Raw genomic sequence first — 25,030 nt, 5'->3', positions numbered from 1 at the left:
GTTTTTATCTTGTGACTGGCCAGAAGGCACAGCCTGCGGATAGCAGGAGAGCAGAAACAAGAGCAGAAAAGGTCTGGGCCAGAGTTCTCTTTTGTAGACATGGCGATGTGTGGGGTCCTAGCATCTGGCGGTGAGCCCACCCCAGCATCACGACATTGTCGGCCCAGCGTTGAGTGGCTGCAATGAGGGCGAGCTCTGCTGGCATCGGTGCAGCGCCAGCAATGGCAGGATCGCATATGCCGGAAAGGGACCTTTGGCGAGTGGCGGGCCAATGGTCTTAGATGGAGACGTCCTGTGGTGCATGGGGCTCATGCATAGCAGAGGGGGTTGGGAACTTGGGCAGCATCGCGAACGGCAGCGGGACGGCCCTGGCAAGCCTTCAAAGGCCCACGATGGTTCTCGGCTGGTTTCTCTGAGCAAACGGGCTTCGGTTGACGTATTTCGTGCTGATGCAAGCGACGCTGCGCTCGCTTCTGTTTCGCTAAGCGTGTCGGTGGGTGCTCTTGGCTGTTGACAAGTCATCCAGTGAACAGCCCACCGACAAGTCACCCGATGCGTGTATGCCTCGGGCACCTTGCAAGAATGAGGCATCAATGGGTTGAACTTGAACGTCGGTGACTTTGTCATCGGGTTTCCAGCGCAGCACGCTCCTCTTGACCTGACGCGGCCGGGTCACCACGCCATTCGAGTACATGCGGCGCTGCTCACAGACAGAGGCACGCAAATCGATTCACGCCTCGGAAATATTGTCTGGCTGCATTGGCGAGTCGAAAAACGCGCTTCTGTTGTCAATGCCAATGACGCAAATGTGCAAAGCTGAAGGCATCGCTTCGAGCGCTATTAGCAGCTAAAGTTGGATGAGTGAAGCTTCGTCGTGCAGCACGCTGGGGGTCGGAGTCTGGAGATAATGTCTGTCCGCCCACAATGTCAATCATCATTTCTCCGACGGGCGGGTGACGATCAATTCTCACGAACACAGTCACATGACAAAGCCAAGTTCAAAACAGAATTGAAGTTTGATGCATGAATCGCCTGTGTTATATTTAGGCGTCTGACAAAGATAGCAATTGACGGCGACAGTCCTGCAACATCCTCCAACCGCCAACCCCGTCCTGTCAGCATGAAATTCAAGCCGCTATTGTCACCAAAAATAAGCACGATACCCTTGAATGGTGCAGATAAGCCAACTAGTGGCCACTGCGCATTTTGTTCCCTCAAACCCAAGAGGCTGAGCGCAATGCCTTGCATGGAGGACCTGGACCGGCAGGGCTGATGACGCCCATGTCCATTCACGCGAGCCAGGCCACTTGAGATTGCCCGTGGGAGTCGAAAGCATGCTTACTTCTAGTGCTTACCGTCATTTTTTGTAAAGAACGAGAGTCCTCCATCCCTCTGCGCTGGTCCAGCGGCGTTGATAGCCATCTCGCAAACAACCTCGCCGCTCAGCATGCCCGAGATACTCACCATGCCCATCCGGCGCGAGCTCTTCGCCCGCAGCATCAGCGACGACACTTTTGGCAAACTCAAGGCGTCACTCGACATGGTCAAACGTGAGCGCACGTGGAAGTCGAAGTACCGCCACAAGAGCAAGTTTGCCCACAAGGGAAGCGTCGCCCACTGGCCCATCTGGGCCAAGGTTCTGATCGCGCTAGCCATTGTCCTCATCATTCTCTTCGTTGGAGGATTCGTCTTTCACGGAAAGAAGGGTATGCGCCATCTCCTGTGTCTGGCTAGGCCTTCTTTCTGACTGATCCATGTAGAATACGACCGCTCCAGGCAGACAGGCCGCTCCATTCGATGGGGAAAGATTTTCCTGGGCGCCACCAAAATTGCCCTCTTCCTCTGGATCCCCATCGGGGCGTATCGCTTTGTCCAGGCACGCCGCAACAAGGGCAAGTATGCGGATATTACAAGGGAATCGCAGCAGCCCCCCAACAACGGGGGCACCACCAAGCCATGGTCCATGGCACAGGCGCCCAGCGATGCGGACAGCAAGTACGAGCCCATGGGATACAAGTCGACCGTATACGACCCCTACTCTGCGTACGCTAGTGTGGAGCAACCGACGACGGGCAGGGTAACTGTGACGGGAGCTTCGAGTCGGGCGACCGGTCCTGCTGCGCCCGCGCTTGGTATTCACCAGCCGCCACCCGTTCACGAGTCTGGCGATCTTGGGACGAGGACGCCTTCGCCGAGCCAAATGTCGTTTCCTCCATCCCCACAGCCTCAGTACCGCTAGCGGCGTCGACCGGTCGTATGGGTAAATCAGATAGAATGTCGCTTTCAGGATAAGGCGTCGGCCTCGGTTGGGTACAGCGGGTCGGTCCCAGGGGGGGAGAAAATATATAGTTATATATTTATGTATTCATGTGAATGATGGTAGTCTACTTGCTTTTCGTGGTGTCGTAAGACCGTGTGTGTGTTTGCGATTGTGATCCCTCTAGAACCCGTTGCCAGTCTTGCCAGTCTATAATCTTTTTTCCCGAAAGCAGTTATCCCTTTATCCCCCCTTGTCCGACCGAAACGCCATTTGGAAATTAAAAAGGCTGAATATGAAAGCGAACATTGTCTTGGACGGGCAGAAAGCGAAGAGAAGAAGCGCGCTGTGGTATCGTAGTATGGTGGGTGTGCTGTACCCGTGTTAGTCTCCGTAGCCAGTCGTCTGGTTGGCAAGCGAACTTGCCTCGACTGAGCTCCCAAATATTCGTATCATGGTCGAAGTATTATTTTGGGGGAGGCTTGGGCGCGCTGGGCTTGAGGACGCCAGTGGTGTCGTAGGGACCTCGAGGCATGATGCTGATTTTTGGGTAGTGGGAGTGATGTGTTGTGTTGTCTGGTCCGGTGCTTGGTGGTGGAAGAAGCAGCAGAGAGAAAGCGAGCCACTGGTTGTGAGTGGCGGGCGTTTGCTGTTGAGGAAGATCTAATCTCGGTGTGATAAAGGAGCAGAGGACGGATAAGCAACAGAGCAGGCAAGGTGAGGTTCGGTGAAGATATTCAAAAGTCCAAGTTTGAAGGCTCAGGACCAAGCTTGCTTAAATCGTGCCGTTCTTTAGGGCTCAAAGAAATAGATTTTGCCGCCTTTGCTTTTTTTTTTTTTTTTCTCCCCCAAACTCCCTTCCCTTTTTCGCTCCAGATCCCTGTTCAAAAAAAATAAGACTGCTTGCTTGCTCGCGTGGCTTTACACCCGATGGCGGTGTGTCAAGTTCTTGGGAGATGACGACGGACGGGGGGCCGGGTGCTAGCCCAGGACAGCGTCTGGATGGGATTTGCTACGGGCGCGCCCCTTGCTGGGGTTGGCTAGTCTGGGGCCCTGTTGATCGGCAGGGGTTTGACAAGAGGTGAAGAAGAGGATGAATGCATTCACTTTGGTCAAGTGGAAGAAAGGGGACAAGGTTGAAAAAGAGAGCTGGAACTGGCGGCTCACACCACAGACGGATGTGGACGGAACGGTTGCAGAAATAGGGAGAAGGCGACAAAGCATCGCGGCCGCGGCATCTCGCATGAACGAGGGCGAGCTCCGTGACACGCAAAAAAAACATACGTACATAACACGTAGATGTCCGGAGACCATTCGTCCCGTGCCCGGCAAGCGAGCGCGCACAAGCGCGGGACAAGGGGAAAAGCAAAGCTTCTAGAATAGGATGCGATGAGGACGCATGAGTCGTCGTTGTGAGACATGTCATGGCGCAGCGTTCGGTGACTGTCGGTGAGATAGTGGCTGCCGAGCTTGAATGGTCGAGCGGCCGGTGTATGGCGCCAATCGTCTTTGCTTCTGACCATGATTAGATAGATACCTATCATTATGGTCTCTTCTCTCACGAGATGAAACGGGCTGGACACAGCCGGCAAGCGTGAGCAGCCTGCCGCGCGCAGAAATCGTCACCGGTATCTATCAATCAGTGGTTATCAAACAACAATCAAACAATTACCAGGGTCAGAACCATGTGCCTGGAAGGTCGAACTGTCGCCGGTTGGCCACTTTGCGTATGGTCAATGATCAGCTAGACAACCGCAACAAAGCTGGCGCCCATGGTTTGCGCGACCGACCTGAGGCTCGCCGCAACTTCGAGTTGCAAGCGAGTCGGTGTGCACTTCAAGGTTCAACTAGAATGCTCGGAGAGCGATCCGTATGGATTGCGCTCTCTGGGTGTGGCCGCTATCAAATTCAAATGTTTGTTGCCCCTATTTCAACCTGGTCTAGCCCAGTCCGGGACGGCGGATGTCGTCTGCTGGAGCCCGGACCATGGCGGCGGGCCTTGCGGGTTTCTTCCCCGGAATTGAGTCTCGTGGAGTCATCCGCCCGTCCCGTAAGGAATTCCCACTTGAGTCTTTGACACTGTGTCAGGTTAATTTAGTGCTAGTACATTAAAAATGGGGAGGTTTACTGTTTATTAATACTACTTGTGTTTACCAGGGGCAGCCGGCCTCTTCCGTAGCACCAGGCACAAACAGGACTGTTGTTGGACAGCGACAGCGTCACAGTCTGATGGCTGTCGCGCACGTACCTGCAATCGGTGTGACAATCACATCTGGCCAACGCATCTCGCGTGGCAGCCCTGATTCATGCGCTTTCCATGCAGCACGCACTGCACTGCACTGCACTGGTGCCCTCCGAAACCGCACCTGTGCGGCGATACCTGGCAGAGCTCGCATGCCAATCAAAAGGGACGGACAGGGTCAGTACAAACCAAATGCAAAATCAATCTTACGGTGAGAACCGTTGACAATGAGGGCAGAGATCGGTGAGACCTTGTTTTCTTCTACTCCTGCTGTAATAAATCCTGCCTTGTCATAACCAGGGCTCCATCGGCCCAGACTCAAATCCTGCCTCTCGCCTTCATAGGCCTGCCCACTGCCGGAAACCCTGCGGCTCTTGTTGCTGCAGCCACCCTCCTGTGAACCCTTGTTCCTGACAGGTCCACCGTCACCAGTCTGCTGGGTTCAAGACTTCAAGTTGAGTGACAGGTGGAGCAACGCAGGATGTGTGTCCTAGCTAGTTGCCCGAGGGTGGCGGCTTGGGCCCAATGGGCTTGGGCCAGTCGTAGCCATCACCACGGCCCATGTTTTCGAGGCCTGCTTCCGTGGAATGCCAAAGTGACATTGCCGTGATGTTCTTGGGATGATGTTCTTGGTGGCAATTGTCTTTTGAATGTTTAGCTTGGCTGTGGTGTGTTGTGTGTGTGTGTGTGTGTGTGTGTGTCTACGGAGTCCATTCCTTGATGTCAGAACTCGGCTGTATATGCTTGTGAGCTGCTCATGATTCACTGATGTCGACGCGTCCCTCATGTGGCTTTGTGCGTCCTTGCCTTGGGAGTCCTACCGAGACCAGATGTTGCTCGTGGTGCCATCGCGCAGATACGAGCCACCTCCCAGGCTTGTGTAATGGCAGGCACGCAGTCGGAAGGCTGCTCAGCCAGGGCAGACCAGGCACACTGACAAGTTTTTTCGCCAAAGGGCGACAATCAAGGAACACACCTGAACAGAAACGGGCAGAACGCTACACGACCTGCACGGGGATGATACCATCATAGAGCCGGCTGGCTCGGATTCCTGGCTGGTTCTGGTTGTGCGCACCGCTACAGTGGCTGTTGGGGGGTTACACCAGTCCATGACGCGACACAGACAGTCGTCTCTGGTCAGACTACCTGGCATTCACTTTCGTTGCATATTGCTGCTGTACCGCTGCCGATGTTCCTGGAAGGAGTGAATTTGTTACAAGAGTGGCGTCTTGGGGGGCTGGAATCACGAGTTGGACGTGTAATTAATGGAGGACATGGACACACACTGGCATTTCACAATGGCGGCAGAGATCTTGATGTTGCCCCGCGACCGGACCCATTTATTAAGCTGACATAATCATCGGGCAGACATGAAGTCAAGTCTACCCTAAGGTTGGAATGTGTTTCCCTCACCGCGTCGTACGGAAAGCGAAAGTCAAGGCTTCACGGAATATATGACAAGACAATCACTCGAGATGCATTACCAGCCAGTGGAGAACATGGGAGATGAATCACACTCCGTTCAAGGTGCTGTACCACCAGCCGCCACAGTGAACGACGCTTTTGACGATATTTTCGGTGGTGACGAGGGACAGGACCACGTCACAACACACTCGGACATTCACCGTGTCCAGGCGGAGCACTCCACAGCCGGCTACCGCGAGGGTGTCAACGTTGGAAAGCAAGATACACTGCAGACGGGATTCGACCAAGGTTACACCATTGGCGCAGCGATCGGACTCCAGGCCGGTCAAATTTTGGGCACCTTGGAGGGCATCGTCGAGGCGCTCCAGGGTGAAGACCTCGCGCGCATGGAGACACTGCTGCAAGAAGCGAGGCAGGATCTGAGCGTGGAGAAGCTCTTCAGCAGTGAATTTTGGAAGAGTGACGGGTTGCCGGGCTATGAGATGCCCGACGAGCAGAAGCAGGCCAAGGACGGGGCCGCATGTCATCCCCTGGTGAAGAAGTGGATGGACATTGCGCATGAACAGAACCGGGCATGGGGCATCAACGTCTTCCTTGTCGATGAAAACCGTGCAGAAGACTTGGCGTCGGCCAAGAAGACTGGCGGCGAGGTGCAGGATCTGTCGGGCGAGGCCAAAGTGGAGGACTTGCTGGACTGGTGAAGCTGGCCAAGAGAGATTAACCTCTTCCCTCTCCCTAAGCCTTGGCCTGAAAACCTCGCGCTGCGCCGGGCAAACGATCAGCATCCGAGAGAAGAGCTGTGTGAAGGGAAGCAGTCCGCAGGACCCTGGACGGTCAACGTGGTTCAACGTGGCCACCACAAGCTGCCTCCCTTTGTGGGATCCGATGCTATGGTCTGAGTGCTCAGGACAACCTCGAGGTTCAGAAATGTGCCCGAGGCGCTCAGAGTGGAAAAAGCATCGATCATCAGTCCTCCTCCACACCGAAGCGCCTCATTAGACACTGGAGCAGTGGACTGCGCACCTCGACAATTACCGAGGACAAGCCTTCGGCAAGAGGGACTAACGAAAGATCACTCTCCTGTGCCGGATTCCCATGGGGCTCAGCATGGATAACCGGTCTCTGCGCAGCGAACTGCCTGTTCACAAGGCAGCCGCGCGGTTGAAACAGAACGCGCTACCCTACCTACATGATGTGCTTTGCACCAAAATAGCACACTGTTTCTCGCTCGTTGACTCAGTTCACAATGTGTTCCTGCATGCGGCTCTTAGATGCGCAAGGTGGTGCTGCCAGACATCCAACGGTGCGACATGCGCCAAGGCGCCGCCCTGCATGAGCACCGTTCGTCCTCGAGCACCATGTCTTGAGAATTCATATCACCCTGATTCACTTGTGCCAACAACATGGGGGACAGGTCGCAATAGATGCAATGTGCCAATACAGAAGACTCTGTGTATAAGAATCTGCCCCCAGCTCCCATCCTCCTCTCTCCTCAACTCACACCTCCCAAACCGCCTTCATCCATCCACCTTTTTCAGGAGTCTTCCTTTCGACCCAGCCACTCTTTTACCAATAGACACTCGTTTCACCACATTCCCCCAAGATGAAGACCACCTTTGCCCTCCTCGGCGCGGCCTCCACCGCGACCGCCCTCCTCAACCTGGACGTCAACCTGCCCCTGGGCATCTCGGCCGACCTCAACCTCCTCGGCCCCACGACGGAGCCTTGCGACGAGTGCACCGACGTCTGGCACCCGCCCCACGACGGCGTCATAATCGACGACTGCGACAACACGCACGAGCACGGCTGGCACTGGGTCCACCCCTGCCCCGAGCCCAACGTGCCCTCCTTCACCTGGGGCACCGTGACCGCCACGCGCACCAACACCATCACCCAGTGCGATGCCTGTGCCGAGCCCACCAGCGTGACCTACGTCGAGGAGACGACCGTCTGCCCGGTCCCCGTCGAGACGACCGCGGCGCCCTCCACCGTTGTCGTCCCCGTTGTCCCTACCACCACTACCACCACCACCGAGCCCGGCATGGCGCCCACCACGGTGTCCGAGGTCGTCCAGCCCTCCGAGACGATGCCCCCCGTGCACGTGGTCCCCTCGTCGTCGTCGTCGTCGTCGTCGACCTTGATGGAGATGCCCCCCAGCACCTTCACCTCCATCTACCAGACCAACACTGTTCCCGCTCCTCCCGCCCAGAGCACAACCATGGTCCCTGGTGTCCCTGGTACGCCGGTCGTCCCCAGCGCGCCTGGTCTGCCCGTTACCCCCATCGCCCCCGGCCCTCCTGCCGAGCACACGTCCATTGTGGCCGGCCCCACGACAACCCACGGCAACAACGCCACCAACCCCGTCGTCACGCCTCCCATTGTCACGCTTCCTCCCGCGGCTGGCGCTGCCCAGAACACCGTCGGCCTCGCCCTGGTCGCCGCTCTCGCCTTTGCACTGTGGTAAACGGATGGCGCAGGTGCTTTTGTCGCCGCCGCATGGGGGGCCGACAATGGAGCGAGGTAAGTGAGCGATGAACCTGAACGACTTTGGCATGGAGAAACGGGCGTCGGATCCTAGGCGTGGATCTGTTTCTATTTCTGGATGTACCTATTCAGCTTTCTTGTGTCGAAGCTTGTATTTAATGTCTACTGGTGTCAGCTTTGTTTGGAATCGAGGAGAGAATATATTTTTTTCTTTACTTACTTTGTGCAAGTCATTGCGTATACATTTTTTTGGAATCATAACTCGTGTCTCATACGTGCGCCGCCAGTCCTCATCCCTCCCTCGCGGCGTAGTGCTGCAGCTGCCGCACGACATCCTCCATGGTGCTGTCGTCCGAGGCCAAGACCTCCCTCTCGAGCTCCCAGTCCCTGCCCTCTGGCCCCTGTACGACCATCTTGGTCACCTGTCCGTTGTCGTCCATGACCAGACGTCCGATTCTACCGTCCGCCCAGGTCAAGGCGATCTGCTTCGCCTCCAAGTCGGCCATGTTGACCTCGACCACGTCGTCCGCGACGGGACCGCTCTCATGGTGAAGACCAAACAGCGTGCGCTTCAGGTCGGCCATGACACCGAGCCTGTTATGGTACCGCGTGATCTCTCGCCTGATCGCCCTAGCGAAGCGATCCAGGTCCTGCTGGGGCGGGGTCTCGCTGTCGGGTTTCGGGCTGGGCAGGCAGCGGGCGGCGAAGCCAGCAAGGGGGATCGCTGGTGGAATTGTATGCCGATGGACGCGCAGGTGTTTGGAGTGGGGGTATGGCCTATTCAGCATCACGTAGTACTGGTGCAGATACCGGCCGTGGGTCATGGCCTCGAAGCGCAGGGCGAGAACATGGCCCCCGTCGACAGCGTGGGGATCGGGATCGATGACCTTGAACGAGGTGACGGGCGTGACAATGCGATGGTAGTTTTGCTGAAGATGCGCGGCTTGTTTCTCGGCATAGGGACGTAGAGCGGTGTCGTTGGCGAGTAGGGCCTGCCCAGCAGCTGTCGCGACGATGGTGGAGGTCTCGACGGCCAGCTGGCGGCGCGCTTTGGAGACTGGGGAGCCTTTAGTCGTGATTGTGCGGAAAGAATCTAGAAATACTGACCGTCAGCCTTCAAAGCGGCAATCTCCTCGTCCAGTCGCTCTGCTTCGGTCGTCATGTCGGTCGCCCGCCGCAATGTCAACAATGACGACGCGCGGGTCCAGTCTACCTTACTGTCCTGTCGCGTCCGGGATCATTGACGATAAGGTGACGATGGGAAGCGATAAGCGCTTACCTTATTACTCCGTACGGAGTACGGATACCAGGTGTCCAAATTCCAGGCCCGCCGGCCTCAGGGGCGCCCACCTCGGAGCTTCGGCCCTGGTATCCCACTTCGGCATCCCAAGCTCCTAATTACCTTGATTCATCCAAGGGTCCAGTCTAATAGACAGTCTTCTGACTCTTCTCACTTCCACAGATTGTCGCGAGTTGCAGTCACTGCCATGTCGCATTCCCTTTGACGACTGCCTGGCCCTTCTTTATCCAGCTCGTCGGTCTGTCGCTCTCTATCGCACCAAACGCCTTTCATACCTACGTACCCGTTTGTCATCAAGTCCACGATCCATCGATCCATTCTTCGATTCGCCTCCTGAGGCCACGGTAGCTTGAGCGCGTCGACGGTTGCTTGTCGCTTTCTTCTTCTTCTCCATTTTCGCTGCATCTGGGTGTCACGTTCTTCACTCGACCCCTTGCATCTTTCTTGTCCTACCACACCTGTATAATACCACCTACCTGTACTTTCGTCCCGCCCTGTCCGGCACCGCCAAGCCTCCGCTGCCCCACGAGAAGCCACGACGCACGACGCGAAATCTGTCCTTCCTCACGCTTGACGATTCGAAACCGATGGCCCGTCGCCGCAAATCCCCCAACGGCAACGGCACCATGAGCAGCGGCGTCGAGATGCGCCGCAAGGCCCCGAACCCGGATGCCGACTCGGCCGGCAATTACGTCGCCCGCGAAGACTTCACCCTCGACCGCGCACCGCCCCCCAGCAAGGAGCACGGGTCGGCGGACCACGGCTTCTTTGAGCTGCCCAAGCAGGACCAGAAGAACTTTCTGCTCCTCGTCCTGCTGTACTTTCTGCAGGGCATCCCCATGGGCCTGGCCATGGGGTCCGTCCCGTTCCTGCTCAAGAACCACCTCTCCTACGGCGAGATTGGCACCTTCACCCTGGCGTCCTACCCGTACTCGCTCAAGCTCCTCTGGAGCCCCTTTGTCGACGCGGTCTGGAGCGCCAGGCTGGGCCGACGCAAGACGTGGATCGTGCCCATCCAGTTCCTGTCGGGCTTCGGCATGCTGTACCTGGGCTCCCACGTCGAGGAGATGATGGGCAACACGGGCAAGCCCGGTGGCACGACCGTGTGGAACTTTATGCTGTGGTGGTTCTTTCTCGTCCTGATGTGCGCCACGCAGGACATTGCCGTCGACGGGTGGGCGCTCACGCTCCTGACGCCCGGCAACGTCTCGTACGCCTCGACGGCCCAGACGGTGGGCCTGACAGCCGGGCACTTCATGTCCTACACGGTCTTCCTCGCCCTCAACGCGTCCGACTTTGCCAACAAGTGGTTCCGCGCGGTGCCCTCGGATGAGGGCCTGGTCACGCTGGGCGGCTATCTCAAGCTCTGGGGCTGGGCCTACATTGTCATCACCATTGGGCTCGGGTTTCTGAAGCGGGAGGAAAAGTCGCAGAACGAGGACGGCGTCTGGGATGTGTACCGCATCATGGCGGGCATTCTCAAGCTCAAGAACGTGCAGACCATTATCTTTGTGCACCTCATCGCCAAGATTGGGTTCCAGGCCAACGACGGCGTCACCAACCTCAAGCTGCTGGACAAGGGCTTCGGCAAGGACAACATGGCGCTGACCGTGCTCATTGACTTTCCTTTTGAGATTGGGCTGGGCTACTACGCGGGCATGTGGTCGCAAAAGTACACACCGATGCGCCTGTGGTGCTGGGGCTTCATGGGCCGCCTGGCGGCCGCTGTGCTGGCGCAGGTTGTGGTCATCATCTTCCCCAAGGAGGGTGTCACGTCGTGGTACCTGCTGGTGGTCATCTTTGAGCACGTGTTCTCGACGTTCACCAACACCATCATGTTTGTGGCCGTCTCGGCATTCCACGCGCGCGTGTCCGACCCCGTGATTGGGGGTACCTACATGACGCTGCTCGCCACGTAAGTGAAGCCTTTTATGATCGGGAGATGTTTACTGACCAAAGCAGGGTCTCCAATCTTGGCGGAACATTCCCGCGCTACTTTGTCCTCAAGCTCGTCGACTCGTTCACCGTGGCCACGTGCCACCCACCGACCGACCTGAAGGAGGCGCCCTTTACGGCGCCCTTTTCCTGCGCCATGCAGGCGGACAAGGAGATGTGCGAAAAGGGAGGCGGCACGTGCGAGATGCTGCGCGACGGGTACTACACTGTGAACATTATGTGTGTCCTATTTGGTGTAGTGACGTTTATGTGGTATATCAGGCCCAAAGTACTGCAGCTGCAGGAACTCCCCCTGCGCGCTTGGAGACTGGGGCCGAAGAAGTAAATAAAGCTAGATATAGAATAGATCTGCCAGAGGGAATGTTGATACAAGTGTTCAATGAGACTTGACCATTGTATGCGCTGTCTGTTTGTCTGTCTGGAGTTGGACGCCCCACCTCGAATCCGGGGTCGTCGATACAGGCTGAAGTCTCACGTCAGCCCTCACTTACACAGAGGAACAGAGAGGTACAGAATACTGCTCAAAGAGCCTACCTCGGGCGGAGCGTAAGCATGTAATTATTCGACGAAATACGCCGAGGCGGCACGCGACGGCCATGCCGGCAGCTCCAAGTCGAAGGTCGCCCTCCCCCCCCCCCATCTCGGCTTCTCGAGGCTACCCTTAACCTCCAGACCTTGCCGAGGGACCGACCGAGCGCACTCCAGTCCCCAGGTTCAAAAACATCCGCAGGCCCGATGAAACCTCATGTAGCTCTCGTAGAGAATGTCATATCTTCTTCAATTTGACGTTCACGGTAGTCCACGGACTTGCTGAAGTGAGGCTCGCCCGCCGGGACCACAACTGCTCTGTAGACCTCATCACATCCTCGTCCCACCACCCACAAAACCAAAATGTCGCAGCAGCAAGCCATCTCACTCGCCTTTTCCCTAGCCTCCTCCTCCTCCTCTTCTTCAGCAGCCTCCTCCGACACATCGTGCCCCTCCTCACCCACCTCCATCATGTCCGCGCCCGTGGACGAAGACGCCTACTTCTCCACCCAGCCCCCGCCGGCCTCGCTCCCGGCGCAGATTGAGGCCTCAACCGTCTTCATCCAGCGCCATGCCGCCGCCGGCCGGCGCGTGGTCCTCATCACATCGGGCGGCACCACCGTGCCCCTCGAGAAGCAGACGGTCCGCTTCATTGACAACTTCTCGGCCGGCACACGGGGCGCCACCAGCGCCGAGTACTTCCTCGAGGCCGGCTATGCCGTCATCTTCCTCCACCGCGAGTTCTCCCTCGTGCCCTACGCCCGGCACTTCTCCCACAGCACCACCGGCTCCTTTCTGGACTTTCTCGAGGAGGACGGGCGCGGCAACGTGAGGAGCAAGGACACCCGCATGGGCGACGTCCTCCGGCGGTACACCACGGCCCGGACCGAGGGCACCCTCCTCACCATCTCCTTTGTCACCATCACCGACTACCTCCACTCGCTGCGCGCCATCTCGCGCCTCATGGCGCCCCTCGGCCCCCGTGGCCTGCTCTACCTCGCCGCCGCCGTCTCGGACTTTTTCGTGCCCGAGTCCCGCATGGCCGAGCACAAGATCCAGTCCACCGACGTCGCCATGCCCGCCGACGAGGAGGAGTTTGACAACTTTGACAATGCGCCCCGGGTCGCCCGCTCCAAGCGCCTCGTCATCGATCTGGACCCCGTCCCCAAGTTTCTCAAGAACCTCGTCGACGGCTGGGCCCCCGAGGGCATGATCACCTCCTACAAGCTCGAGACCGACCCCAGCCTCCTCGTGCACAAGGCCCGCCACTCGCTCGGCCGCTACCAGCACCACCTCGTCATCGGCAACCTCCTCGCCACGCGCAAGTGGGAGGTCTGCTTCGTCAGCCCCGGCCGCGAGGACCAGTGGCTGCGCGTCGGCAAAAAGGACGGCAGCGCGTGGACGGAGGCGCAGGTCAAGGCGCTGCAGGCGGGCCGGGTGCCCAAGGAGGAGCCCAGCGGGGAGGTTGAGAGCTTGATTATTCCGGCGGTCAGGGACCTGCACGATGAGCACATCAAGACGAGCCAAGCCAGATCACATTGTCAATAAAGTTGGTATTCATCTGTAAGCCCTCATCTTCGTTTCACAATCTAAAAAACAGCCGTCCAGTTCCTCCAGCCGACGACAGTCGCCTTGGCCCACACAAAGGCCGCCAGGGAGCCCACATAGACCGTCCCCGTCAGGATGATCAGGCCCCAGTACTCGCCGTCGTTGGCCTGCACCACGCTGCCCGCAATCGGGATCCCGATGAGGCACGCAAAGGAGACCACCGTGTACGCCGTGGCGTAGTAGCGGCCGTACTCCTGCGTCTTGCACAGCCGCCCGATGCACACGGGCGCAATGGCGATGCCCGTGCCCGAGGCGAAGCCAAAGAGCAGCGCGAACATGACAATCCCGGGCGTGGTGTGGCCAAAGGGGAGCCAGATCACCAAGCAGGCGAAGAGGGACAGGACGACGGACGAGATGCACGTGTTGAAGGGGCCGATAATGTCGGCGTACCAGCCAGGCAGAGCACGTCCCACCACAGAGCCCGCGTTCAAGATGGGGATCAGCTGGTAGGCAAAGGTGGGTTCGAAGCCCTTGCGCAGGGCATACGTCGTAATGTATCCCACGGGGATAAAGAGGCTGAACTCGAGCAAAAAGAGGCCCACGGTCGCGAGGGTAAAGGTGACATGCTTGAAGATCTTGAACTCGGGCTTCGCGGTGGCGTTGGGCGCCGGGGGCAGTCGGGAGCGGACCAGCAGGTTGCCCAGGATGCAGGAGACGAGCGCAATGAGCGCTATGCAGCGCGCCGTCCACCCGAACCCAATCTGCCCAAAGAGAGGGTTCGCCATGAGCGGGAAGATGATGCCACCAAAGCCGCCCGCCGTGGCCGCAATGCCGGTGGCCAGCCCGCGTCGAGCCTTGAACCAGTGGCCCACGGCCCCGACCGAGGGCGTGAACAGCAGCGACGTCCCCACGCCGCAGAGGATGCCGAACGCGATGATAAAGTGCCACAGCTCGGTGCAGAAGCTCGTCGAGAGCATCCCGCCCACCGTCAACACCGAGCCGGCCAGGATGAGATAGCGTGGGCCGTGCTTGTCAAAGACAGGCCCAATGTAGACGCCGCAGAAGAAGGCGAGGAATGTGTAGATGGAGAAGACCCAGCCGACGGTGCCCTCGCTCTGGCCCTTGAGCTGGTGGTCCAGCGTGTACGCCTGGAAGATGCCAATCGTGTTCATCAAGCCCAGGGAAGAGAACATGGAGAACCAGGCGCCCAGCACCACCAGCCATGCCTTGGTGCCACCCTCGGGGTAGGTTTCCTGGTAGGGCGCGGATGACGAGGCGTTGGTGGCGCGCTTCTCAATGTCGGCGCCCGCAGACGGCTGCTCGTCTGGGGCGACAATCTCGTCCTCGGGGCCATCGTGAGCGGTGCGTGACGTGACCTGGCGAACGTCCATCTTGTCTCGGGCCTAGGGGTAAGAGGAAGAGCTTGTTGACCGTGGCGGGAAAGGGCGGCGGCGGCGAATCGGGAAATATATAAAGTTCTCGAGCGCCAGCCGCTGGGCGACTTCGGAGTGGGTAGGCCGATCAGGAAAATCCTCCTCTGCCACGGCGACGCTGCGAGGGCCGCCAAAGTCATGGTCATTGAAACTGCTGGTTGGTCCGTTGGGGCGACATCCCCGGGCTACCTCCACCGTATTATCCGCACCCGCACCGCATCGGGTCTCAAAAGTGCATGCGACCAAAGCCGAAGCCGAAGCCGACATGCTGCATATTACCTTGATTAGTAGTTTACTACTTGCGTATTAGTCAAGTGGTCAACTGGCTTTCTCAATCCTCGTCATCGGCCTCCTCGACTGTCACGGCCTTGGAGGGCGGCGGCTGTGGCTTGAGATACCCCTCCTGCTCCAGTCGATCAGCCTCGTCCGGTTCCATCAAGCCACCTTGCCCCTGGCCCTTGTCCATCTTGAGCTTGACGACATTGGGCACAAAGGCTGCGACAGCTTCCTTGCGGAGGTCGCGTCGCACGGGCTCGGCGGAGTATGTGACCTTGGCTTCCGCGGGCGGGGCGTCCTTCTTGGGCTCATTGTCCTTGTTGTGGGCTGCGGCGTTCTCAGCCTCGCGTCGCGCGCGCCGTTTGGCGTACCACGCGTCGAGGACGTCCTTGGGAATCGGCGGCGGCGTGTCGCGCGGCATCGGTATCGATCGTACGTCCTCTGGCACGTCCTCCTCGCTCGTGGATGCGTTTGACCCGCGTCGTCGTTTGCCCAGAACCGCGGGGCCGTCGTGATCCCTCGTCCAGCCTCGTCCAAAGGTGGGTGCGCGGTCGCCTAGTGTGTCCCTGGCCTTCCTGACCGATCGAAGCTCATTCTCGAGGCCGTCCAGGACCTGCTCCTCATGCTTGCTGAGTTTTCCGCCATTGGTCGTGATGGCCTTTAGATCGTCGATTTGCTTCTGGATGCGCTCGGGGTTCTTCTTGGCCAGTTTCTCGTTTTTCCGGACAAGCGATTCGGCTTTGCCTGCGCGACGTTAGGGGGATGCATGTAGATTTGACGCTCTCGTGCCACTGACCCTTCTTGATCGCCTTGGCCTTGTCAGCTTTGCGCTGGGCCTGCACTGGATTGTAGTTGCGCTCTTTTGCCATTGTCGAAGGATCGGCGAGAAATGTCCGTGAGGAGGAGGCGCGTCAAGTTGGTTATCGTAGTTGTTAAACTGCACAGGGGATCTAACGGTGGGCGTAGAGAAAAGCCCCATGATGTCAAAGTCGATCTCGCGCGCTGGGTCAAACATGATTACTAAGCAATTTGCTCGACATGACAAGCGCAGATCTCTGCATCATCCTCGAAGCACCAACCAACGCTGTCCTTGAATTGTTTTTGGCGAAATGAAGGCTTCTGATGAGCATCGCTCAGATCATCCAATTGCGATTGTATGAGGTCTCAGATAGCCGGTTTGTCGGGAACAACCGTCCCTGTACGCAACTCCTTTGTCTTCCATGTCTTGCATCCAACTTTAGACCTGAGCATGGCCTCCCAACCCAGCCTCTGCACGTGCCGCTGGCGACGACGATGCAATAACTGCTAGTTATTCAATGATGCGCGCATAGACCGCTCTGCGTTTGCCAAAGGCTCCTGTTTGTATGTAGGGCGCGAATAGACGGAGGATAAAAGCCTTGCGTATTCCACAATCGACACGCGATGGCTTTCATTGCTTGATACCCATAGGTTGCTTAAGCTACCATGGTTGATGCTTCCTGTAGCCATGAGACTACCGATTCACACGTCGCATTACTGCGGACAGCATGGAGAAGTCGCCTTTGATGCAGCTCTCGTACGCAGAGGCTCGTCAGCGACCACCGTGGCCACGGGCATGGCCACTGCTGCTATCATTCTGGGCATTGGTATCATCCTCATGATGGCGGTGGCATGCTACTTCTACCACAAGCGAATCACACAGCTCATGCAAGCATCATCATCACATAAACGCAGCACACCGAGGAAGTTCCACCGTGAGCCTTTGCTAGAACGCGCCCGCCAGTTACTCAAACGAAAGGGGACAGGTGACGGCGAAACACAAGTCATCAGCCCAGGGATGGGATGCCAACAGCAGCAGCCACCGATACAACCTCCCGAACCTCGTCCTGCACAAGTACCACCTTTGAACATTGCAAAACCACCACGACCGTTGCCACCATTCAGACCACCGGTGCCTCTGCCCCCGTTGAGAACCGTCTTCTCCAGCCTCGATGCCACAGTTGCGCAAGCTTTCAGCACATCTGCGCCCATGGCCAGCCCGGACCGGCGCTCACTGAGCACACTTGGCAAAGTTCTCCTCCAAGACACGATGCAACCGCCCGATGCAGAGAGATTCACCGCAGCCACAGCGTCATCTTCCTCGCTCAACTGAACAGTGACGCCAGAAATGCCCTGGACATCGACTGGTCGACAGGCGAACGGCAGGACGACAATAAGGGGGAATGCAATGTACAAACTGCGGTGAAAGAGACCTTTGGCAGACAACAATGGAGCGAATTTGCAAGCCGTTCGGAGCATAAGCACAAATGCCTTTGCTTGGCGTTGGACTTGTCAGCAGCGTCTCACACGCTTGCGCCACGGTCAGCCTGATTCCTGCCAGGGACCAGGAGCGCTCAGCAATGGCAGCTTTCGCGAGCAAGGTCCCCAGACGACTTGCTGAGTCTCTAATCCTGCGCAGACTGAACATGGTATCCAGACCCAAGGTATCGGCACGACTGTTGGATTCAAGGTGGAGGACGAGGCATCACCCAGCATGGGACGGGGTATAAGCCGACTTGACAGGGAAGTCGAAGAGTAGAATGAGCTGTCAATGTCAGAAGCCCATAATAAGCTGCATGTGCCAGCAGATATTGTGGCAAGCAGTCAAGGCCAAGTCGGCCACCGCTGGCTCATGATCATCCAAGCCCAAAGTACCACGCAGACAAGCCTTTTGTTGGCAAGCTGAGCCAGAAGGACATTGACCACACCTCCAACGCATGGCTGTCCACGTCTCCCGAGATGTAAGTCGATGTCTGCCAGTCTTCGACACCATCAGCTCACTGGGCCTAGGATTTCCGATCTTACGGATGGCAAAGTGAAGCTCGAGACACACGTGGTCCTCTCCAACCGCACACTGAAGAACACCCACAGAGACCCCCCCGGGATGATCTACCCCGAAGACATGTCCGAGGGTGTCGGGAAGCTTGTCGACCCTAAGGAGTATGACGGTGGCACGATCTCAAGGATCTTTACCACAACTCTGACCCCGTGGCCGGCTGGACGGACGGGATAGCACGGGCCCACATCACTACCAAGAGAGGCGCAACAACCTGCCCGACTGGCCGGCGTACTATCGAGACATGCTCAGCGGCGTCGTGGATGGCCATCTCGGGTATGGCTCCAAGGCATGGGCGTTTCGGGTCGCGCGTCGAGGCAGCGAGGAGTGTTGCTCCCAAGTCCCGGCTCTCGAGTGCGGTCGTTGTGGTGAGCAGCCGACGTCTCCGGAGACGTCTGGCCTCAACTACATAGTATGGGCTTGAATATGACTTGCCACTTTTTTCTTCTTCCCTCGTCTCGATTTGTTCATGACTGAATGGAAGCACGGCACCAGCCAAGCATCCAATGCAGCTGCGGCCGGGATCTATCACATGCATGCATGCATGCCGAGAGACGCTGCGACTCGACCGCGTCCACTCGACGGCGGTGCCACGCTTATTTTGTCATCCGACATGTTCTCGACAACTCGCTGCCTCCGGTCGGACAACGCCTAGGCTGACGGAATGGAGGGACATGACCCTGCCCAAGTTGGGACTGGGATCCGGTATCCCCTGCTAGCGCTAGAGATGCCATGACGATGAATCCCCGCAGCGCTTTTCTTGCGCCCGCTGAAGAGGCCCTAGTACCAATAGATATTATTCAACGAGACGACGACGAAGAAGAAGAAGAAGAAGCGCCACAAGACAGACAGCCACGGGCTCAAGTATTTTCCATGTTGCCTATGAAGAAAATAAGCAAAGCCCATGTTTGCGAACAGACGCCTGAGGACTGAGTTGTAGTTAGCTATACATTCGACTGTCCAGACGACTGCTCGAACGCTAGGACGGGGAGCTGCACCGATATCCGCACGGATACTCCCTTTTGTGACATGTAGTTAGTAGTCACGCTCGTGGGCTTTCGTTTGGCGTGCCGCGTGATGGTTCACCGCAACTCACGACTTGCGAGAGCTAACATACGGAGTACGGAGTACTGTACTCCGTATGTATTTGGAACACAGATGTCTCAGGGGTCCAGTGGGCCACGATGCGGAGAGCAGCTGAGCTTGCCTCTTTATGTATGTACGATCCACGGCAAGAAGCGCCTTGGACGGTGCTGATGCGGCCAAATAATATTCTGTACGGGGTAATAAGCACGAAGCGAAGTCCAATAATACATGTACTTGCATGGAGTACGGAGCTACGCAGTTGGAGCGTTCAGCGGCTGGAGCTCAAGGTGCATGAAATCCATGAAGCAAGCATCCTGCTGCAAAGCTCGCTGAACTTCCAAGACCCCCCTGCAACTCACGACCGGGTGGTGTGCAGTGTGGGGGTCACCGTGGCACAGAGCGTCTGGTCATGCAAGTGTTTCGGTCCTTCGTTCGCGTTATTGGACCGAGTGGGAAAGGTCGAACGGGAGGAAACGCGGCAACGTGAGATGGGAGCTCCCTGTGTTAGCCGGCGTCGCGCGTGCGCCTCCTCAAAAAGAAGCAACTTGTCAATGTCAAGCCAGCACTCCGTAATGAGTATGCACCAGTCTAGGCACAGACTCGAGAGGCGTCGCGGCCGCCTGCGCCTGGATGACTGGACGGGACCCTCGGCCACACCTCGTGTGCTGGTGGTGGGCGCGGGTGCATGCGGCGAGGGGACTGGACCGGACCCTGTCTGTCTTGGCCGGCAGCCGCAACTTTTCCTGCCCTACCTGAGTCCTGAGCCAAGCCAACAAATACCTGATGGATTCTGCTAATGGAAATGTTCGGCCGCGATAGTTCATCAGTCCGGGACGTGAGTATGCAGCAATGACGGAGGTGCATGAGGGGACAGGGCAGGTATTGGAGAACACCTTTAAGCACGACGGCAGCGTGGGGTGTCGGGATTGATACTTGACTACACAGAGTGACAGCACTAGAGTCCTACACGTATTGCGGCGTACGTGTCATCTGTCAGCTACAAGTGCTAATGAAGACGAGCGTGAGGCATTACTGGTGATCGTGCCGTCGTAGTTGTTGGTCGCGCGACAGCATGCAGTCTGAGACGCTGTGCTACCCGCCCCAAGGATTGCAGAGCCGAGATCGGATCCTCGAAACTATGCCATGAGATGAGGAAATGGCATCAACCTAGCTCCTCCGCATGGCAGCCTCTTGTCGATGTGCTGCGTTTCATCGAGCAACGATGCACTCGTCCATGGCAATTTGTTACCACAACCACTTGTCCCCTCTGGCGAAACCGCGTACGCTTTCCAAGATCCGTCACCCATGATGACGGCCCTCCCTGGCCGTTCGTGGTGTGCAGGCAGGCATCTAATATTTTGTTTTGAGATCCAGGCATGTGATTGATCCGGCGCCATCGGCGGAGAGGGCCCAGGTTCCAGCTCCACCACGCCATACGTAGCAAGGCATCGCCTGTCCCTCTTCCTAGAGTCAGTAGTGCCAAGTGGCTCGTTTCCATGTAGCGCTGGGCGGGTCGCGACCCTTCAAAGTCGAGAAAAGCCGGGACGTGAGCGACCGACCGGAGGTTGAGTGTTTTATGGAACGACTGGACTGTCGTGGTATATAGAGTATCAGTACGGAGAAGGCAGGCTGCAGCCGAGCCAGCGTTGTTGGATCGCTGGGTCAAGCTGGCAATTACAGCCATCCACGGGGGCAATAAAGCAGATGAATCCAGTCAGTGTCGACTCGCCATTGACTTTAACCTTTCCCACCAACGACTCATGTCTGGGCCGACAAGTCGTATGTCATCGTACGCTGCCCATCTTGTCCCGTTTGAGGAGGGAGCGTCGGGCGTTAGGGCCCCTCCTCTAGGCTCCGGAGACAGGCATTTGACCGGGAACCTAATAAAGCGTTAGCGATGTACGGAGCCTCCACTCCACTGTATCCACAGTAGAGTCTCTCCATTGACGCCCGCTGCACAGGGCCCCAGGCTGTTCGCAGCGGCACGCACAGGCACTGACATCGCCGCTGCCAGGCCAGGCAGGCTGCTGCAGCGCAACCGGTGGAGGACAACTTCCGTGGCCAGTCCATCCGCGCTTAATTCCCTCGATCTTTCAGTCCAGTCAGTCAGCCAGCCAGCCAGCCATCCAGCCTCAACCCAAATCAATTCCCTGTGCTCTTTTTGTTCACTGCCCTACCTACGTACACACTTTGCATCTGCCTCGGTGTGAATAACTTCACCTCCGCACACACTGACTGCATTGCTCTGTCGCGCCCACCGCATTTTGCGCCCGTCTCCAGCCAGCCCTCTTCGACGTGGGGCCTCACTCACATTGTTGATCCTGGGGGACACCGACCGACCGACCGACCGACCGGTCTCGAAAAGACCAGATTTCTCCACGAAGTATCGCTGTGGGAACCAGCTCGTCACAATTCATCTTCTACCTGGCCTCGTGTGGACACTATGGCCGCTGCCAGGCCCGCCGCGATGACGGGGACCGCCAGTCCGGCCTTCACAATGAACCCAACTTCGACAGAGCACGACTGGCGCTTCCCCCGACGACCTGCTGCTCAGCCCGGCGCTGCGCACCAGCGACTGCGAGGCGCCCAGTCAAAGGGGAGCGTACCGCCGCAGGATGAGGCCATCCTCGGGCCAGCCTTATTTCCTCTGCTGCAGAGCGCAAATGTCAGCGATGTCGACAGCATGCAGCAGGACGATCCGCTAGCAACCCAAGTCTGGAGGTTCTTTGCCAAGACAAAGCAACAGCTCCCGAACCAGGACCGCATGGAGAATTTGACCTGGCGCATGATGGCCATTGGCATCAAGAAGCACAAGGAGAAGCAGCAGAGAGCATACGAGAGGAGCGTGCGGCCGGCGACGCTGAATGCCCCCAGTGGCATCGCGCAGCAGCTGCGCAAGTCGTCCGAGCACGCTACGGGCCTCAACGGGGACAACCACCAGCAGAATGACCCCATGAACATTGACGACTTCATCTTCGCCGAACACGCCGCGACGCCCGCCGCAGACATGTCACCCGACGTCGAGTTTCAAAAACCCAACTCCATCCCCATCAAGTCGCGCAAGGCCCAGATCCAGCAGCAGCATCAGCAACAGCAGAACCAAATGTTACAGCAGCAGCAGCATCCGCATGCGTTTGTGCCCCAGTCTGTGCCCGAGCATCACCAGAATGCCGAGTTCAACTATGTCAAGCGTCATCATCGCAAGACGAGCATTGATGACCGCCGCGTGAGTTCCATCCACCCTCCACGGACCCCCCACGTCCAGTCCCTGCCCACCGCTGCCGCACTTTTTCTGTCCTCCATCCCAATCCGCCCATGCCGCCGCCGCTTTAACGTTTCGGGTCCCATGCTGATTGATGATCGTTCCCAGACAACTCGCAAGCGTCCTGCTGACTTCTCTCCGCATGTCGCTGCTGTCAACAGCCATGCCCACGAGTTGGAGCCGGATGCCAGCCTTGGTGACTACTCCCTCGATACTCCCCACCAGGTGAACATGCAGCAGCATCACCACCACCAGCAGCAGCCGCACCCCAATCAACAGGGCGTCCCCTTTGCTCTTGACACTTTCATGGAGAATGACCCAATCATCAGCTCGGCCGGTCCCTTCCAGCAGAACTTCTTCTCGCCGGGCACGTCGCCCATGGTCGCCAACGGAGGCTTCCCCAACCTGTACAATGGCAACTCGGGACCCTCGAATGACATGTATTCCCCGCCCGGGTCGGCTTATCAGTCCACCGTCTCGACGCCTCATCCCACTGGCGGCGACGGCGATGGCTTCTACTTTGGTGGTCAGCAGCAGGGCAACCACCCGCAGTCGTTCCGCCAACACCAGCAGCAGCCGTCCCAGCAACGGCCGTTCATGTACAATGGGAACAATACAACTTTCCCAACTACGAGCGGGCCATCCGAGGGAGTGTCGCAATTCAGCACCACCGGACCCAGCTCCTTCGGCGGCCACATTGATCCGACACATGTGTTTCACGCGGATCACACCATGACATCGCCCGGGGTGGGCATGCCACAGGACAATCTGTTTTCGTTTGGTGCCGACTCGGACGACGAGGACAACAATGCATTTGCTGACCGTAATCTGAGCATGCACCACGAGTTCAGCAGCTCTGTGGACGAAGCGAACGCTATGGGCTGGGATGCATCATTACCCGGGCAGTTTAGCACACAGGCGGCGAGGTTCCCGGGCGGGCCCCCGCGAAAGCAGGTTGTGATTGGGGGCACTACGACGGACTATGTCGAGACCAGCAATGGAGAGTGGCAGGCAGAGGGACTGGGGCGGTCTCAGTCGTTCAGGTCGGGGGGCGGGGACAAGAGGGGACAGAGGATTCCGCGAAATGCGTCGACACCACACATGGCAGGACAGCCCAATGGGCTTGAGCATCTGGCGCAGTCGCTGCCGACATCGCCGGCCGATGCACCCGGCACCATGTCTGGCTTTTCCTCGGTGGCCCCGAGCCGACCTTCGTCGCCTCCACTTTCGAAAACAGGCTCAAGTACAAACTTGGCGGGAGGTAATCAGTCCGAGAGCGGTGGGCCCACGACGTGCACAAACTGCTTCACGCAAACCACGCCACTGTGGAGGCGGAATCCCGAGGGCCAGCCACTGTGCAATGCGTGCGGCCTGTTCCTCAAGCTGCACGGTGTCGTCCGTCCTCTCAGCTTGAAGACGGACGTGATCAAGAAGAGGAACCGTGGTTCGGGCGCCAACGTGCCCGCCAGTGGATCGGCAGGCCGCATCAAGAAGAGTGCTTCGACGGCGGCCTCGCGCAAGAACTCGAGTCTGTCTCTCGCGACCAGCGCGGCCAAGGAGGTCAAGGCCAACACCGCGACGCCGCCCTCGCACCCTCCCGCTGCGACACCGCCGCCTACCAACCGAGCAGGCAGCACCAACGAGGGCGAAAGCCCGGCATCGACGGCCAACACCCCGGGCACAGCGACGTCCTCGTCGTCCACGAACCCCCTGATGGGTGGAAAAGGGGTCGTGCCCATTGCCGCCGCGCCACCCAAGGCCACACCCGGTCCTGGCGCCTCGGCCTCGGCCTCGGCCGTCACCCTCGTGCCCAGGCCGTCGACCTCGAAGCGTCAGCGCAGGCATAGCAAGAGCGGCAACGGTGATGTCGAGATTGACTCGCCCAACACGTCGACCGGCTCCCCCAACGAGATGAGCCGCATCCCACCGACGCAAATGCCCATCATGCCCGGCGGGATGATGCCCAACAGTTTCCACCAGCACCAGCACCCGCGCCCGATGATGGGGAGCAGCAGTAATATGATTCATATGGGTGGCAATCCACAGAAGCCGCCATCCATGGGCGGCGCGGGCAGTGCGTCCGGACCGCAGGAGTGGGAGTGGTTGACGATGAGTCTGTGAGGGACGCCGGAAAGGGGGGTTGTGGCGTACGGCGCGCATGGAGGAGTGGACTGACGACGACGATGACGACAAATTATACCTCTTGCACGACAAGTCTGTTCTTTATTTTTTTGGACACCGGGATGGATCAGCGTTTAGATTTCTTGGGCGGTGTTTTGTCTGTTCGCGAACGGCGTTTCGATCTAGATACCTGTCACAATTACCTACCAAGTATCTATCGAATATCAAATGCCAAGGACTGGAAATCTCAATCATAAT

The 25,030-nt window shown here is 58.1% G+C and overlaps 10 protein-coding genes across 10 annotated transcripts; 7 read left to right on the top strand and 3 right to left on the bottom strand.

Annotated features, from left to right (window-relative positions):
* Positions 1-1,447: 1,447 nt before the first annotated feature.
* Positions 1,448-2,239, top strand: J7T54_007510 (uncharacterized protein; the record flags this gene model as incomplete). The annotated part of the gene is made up of 2 exons (XM_051507977.1): positions 1,448-1,706; positions 1,761-2,239. The coding sequence occupies 2 exons, from the start codon at positions 1,448-1,450 to the stop codon at positions 2,237-2,239; spliced, it is 738 nt and encodes a 245-aa protein (XP_051360890.1).
* A 3,735-nt stretch (positions 2,240-5,974) lies between these two features.
* Positions 5,975-6,625, top strand: J7T54_007509 (uncharacterized protein; the record flags this gene model as incomplete). Its single annotated transcript, XM_051507976.1, has 1 exon — positions 5,975-6,625. The coding sequence occupies one exon, from the start codon at positions 5,975-5,977 to the stop codon at positions 6,623-6,625; it is 651 nt and encodes a 216-aa protein (XP_051360889.1).
* A 902-nt stretch (positions 6,626-7,527) lies between these two features.
* Positions 7,528-8,388, top strand: J7T54_007508 (uncharacterized protein; the record flags this gene model as incomplete). Its single annotated transcript, XM_051507975.1, has 1 exon — positions 7,528-8,388. The coding sequence occupies one exon, from the start codon at positions 7,528-7,530 to the stop codon at positions 8,386-8,388; it is 861 nt and encodes a 286-aa protein (XP_051360888.1).
* A 310-nt stretch (positions 8,389-8,698) lies between these two features.
* J7T54_007507 (uncharacterized protein) lies at positions 8,699-9,570 on the bottom strand (the record flags this gene model as incomplete). Its single annotated transcript, XM_051507974.1, has 2 exons — positions 8,699-9,456; positions 9,516-9,570. 2 exons carry the CDS (start codon positions 9,568-9,570, stop codon positions 8,699-8,701), a joined length of 813 nt encoding a protein of 270 aa, XP_051360887.1.
* A 725-nt stretch (positions 9,571-10,295) lies between these two features.
* J7T54_007506 (putative membrane protein-like protein) lies at positions 10,296-11,989 on the top strand (the record flags this gene model as incomplete). The annotated part of the gene is made up of 2 exons (XM_051507973.1): positions 10,296-11,623; positions 11,671-11,989. The coding sequence occupies 2 exons, from the start codon at positions 10,296-10,298 to the stop codon at positions 11,987-11,989; spliced, it is 1,647 nt and encodes a 548-aa protein (XP_051360886.1).
* A 566-nt stretch (positions 11,990-12,555) lies between these two features.
* Positions 12,556-13,740, top strand: J7T54_007505 (phosphopantothenate---cysteine ligase (ATP); the record flags this gene model as incomplete). Its single annotated transcript, XM_051507972.1, has 1 exon — positions 12,556-13,740. The coding sequence occupies one exon, from the start codon at positions 12,556-12,558 to the stop codon at positions 13,738-13,740; it is 1,185 nt and encodes a 394-aa protein (XP_051360885.1).
* Positions 13,741-13,781: 41 nt separating this feature from the next.
* Positions 13,782-15,131, bottom strand: J7T54_007504 (Riboflavin transporter-like protein; the record flags this gene model as incomplete). Its single annotated transcript, XM_051507971.1, has 1 exon — positions 13,782-15,131. The coding sequence occupies one exon, from the start codon at positions 15,129-15,131 to the stop codon at positions 13,782-13,784; it is 1,350 nt and encodes a 449-aa protein (XP_051360884.1).
* A 373-nt stretch (positions 15,132-15,504) lies between these two features.
* Positions 15,505-16,318, bottom strand: J7T54_007503 (uncharacterized protein; the record flags this gene model as incomplete). Its single annotated transcript, XM_051507969.1, has 2 exons — positions 15,505-16,193; positions 16,246-16,318. The coding sequence occupies 2 exons, from the start codon at positions 16,316-16,318 to the stop codon at positions 15,505-15,507; spliced, it is 762 nt and encodes a 253-aa protein (XP_051360883.1).
* Positions 16,319-17,734: 1,416 nt separating this feature from the next.
* Positions 17,735-18,727, top strand: J7T54_007502 (uncharacterized protein; the record flags this gene model as incomplete). The annotated part of the gene is made up of 4 exons (XM_051507968.1): positions 17,735-17,868; positions 18,113-18,208; positions 18,258-18,407; positions 18,481-18,727. The coding sequence occupies 4 exons, from the start codon at positions 17,735-17,737 to the stop codon at positions 18,725-18,727; spliced, it is 627 nt and encodes a 208-aa protein (XP_051360882.1).
* A 3,105-nt stretch (positions 18,728-21,832) lies between these two features.
* On the top strand, positions 21,833-24,772 carry J7T54_007501 (Nitrogen regulatory protein-like protein; the record flags this gene model as incomplete). The annotated part of the gene is made up of 1 exon (XM_051507967.1): positions 21,833-24,772. One exon carries the CDS (start codon positions 21,833-21,835, stop codon positions 24,770-24,772), a length of 2,940 nt encoding a protein of 979 aa, XP_051360881.1.
* Positions 24,773-25,030: the final 258 nt, after the last annotated feature.

This window comes from Emericellopsis cladophorae (assembly GCF_022114955.1).
Source record: "Emericellopsis cladophorae strain MUM 19.33 chromosome Unknown NODE_38_length_223118_cov_118_926449, whole genome shotgun sequence".
Lineage (NCBI taxonomy): Eukaryota > Fungi > Ascomycota > Sordariomycetes > Hypocreales > Bionectriaceae > Emericellopsis > Emericellopsis cladophorae.
The sequence above is the reverse complement of the archived record's forward strand: the minus strand, read 5'-3'. Positions and strand labels throughout refer to the sequence as shown.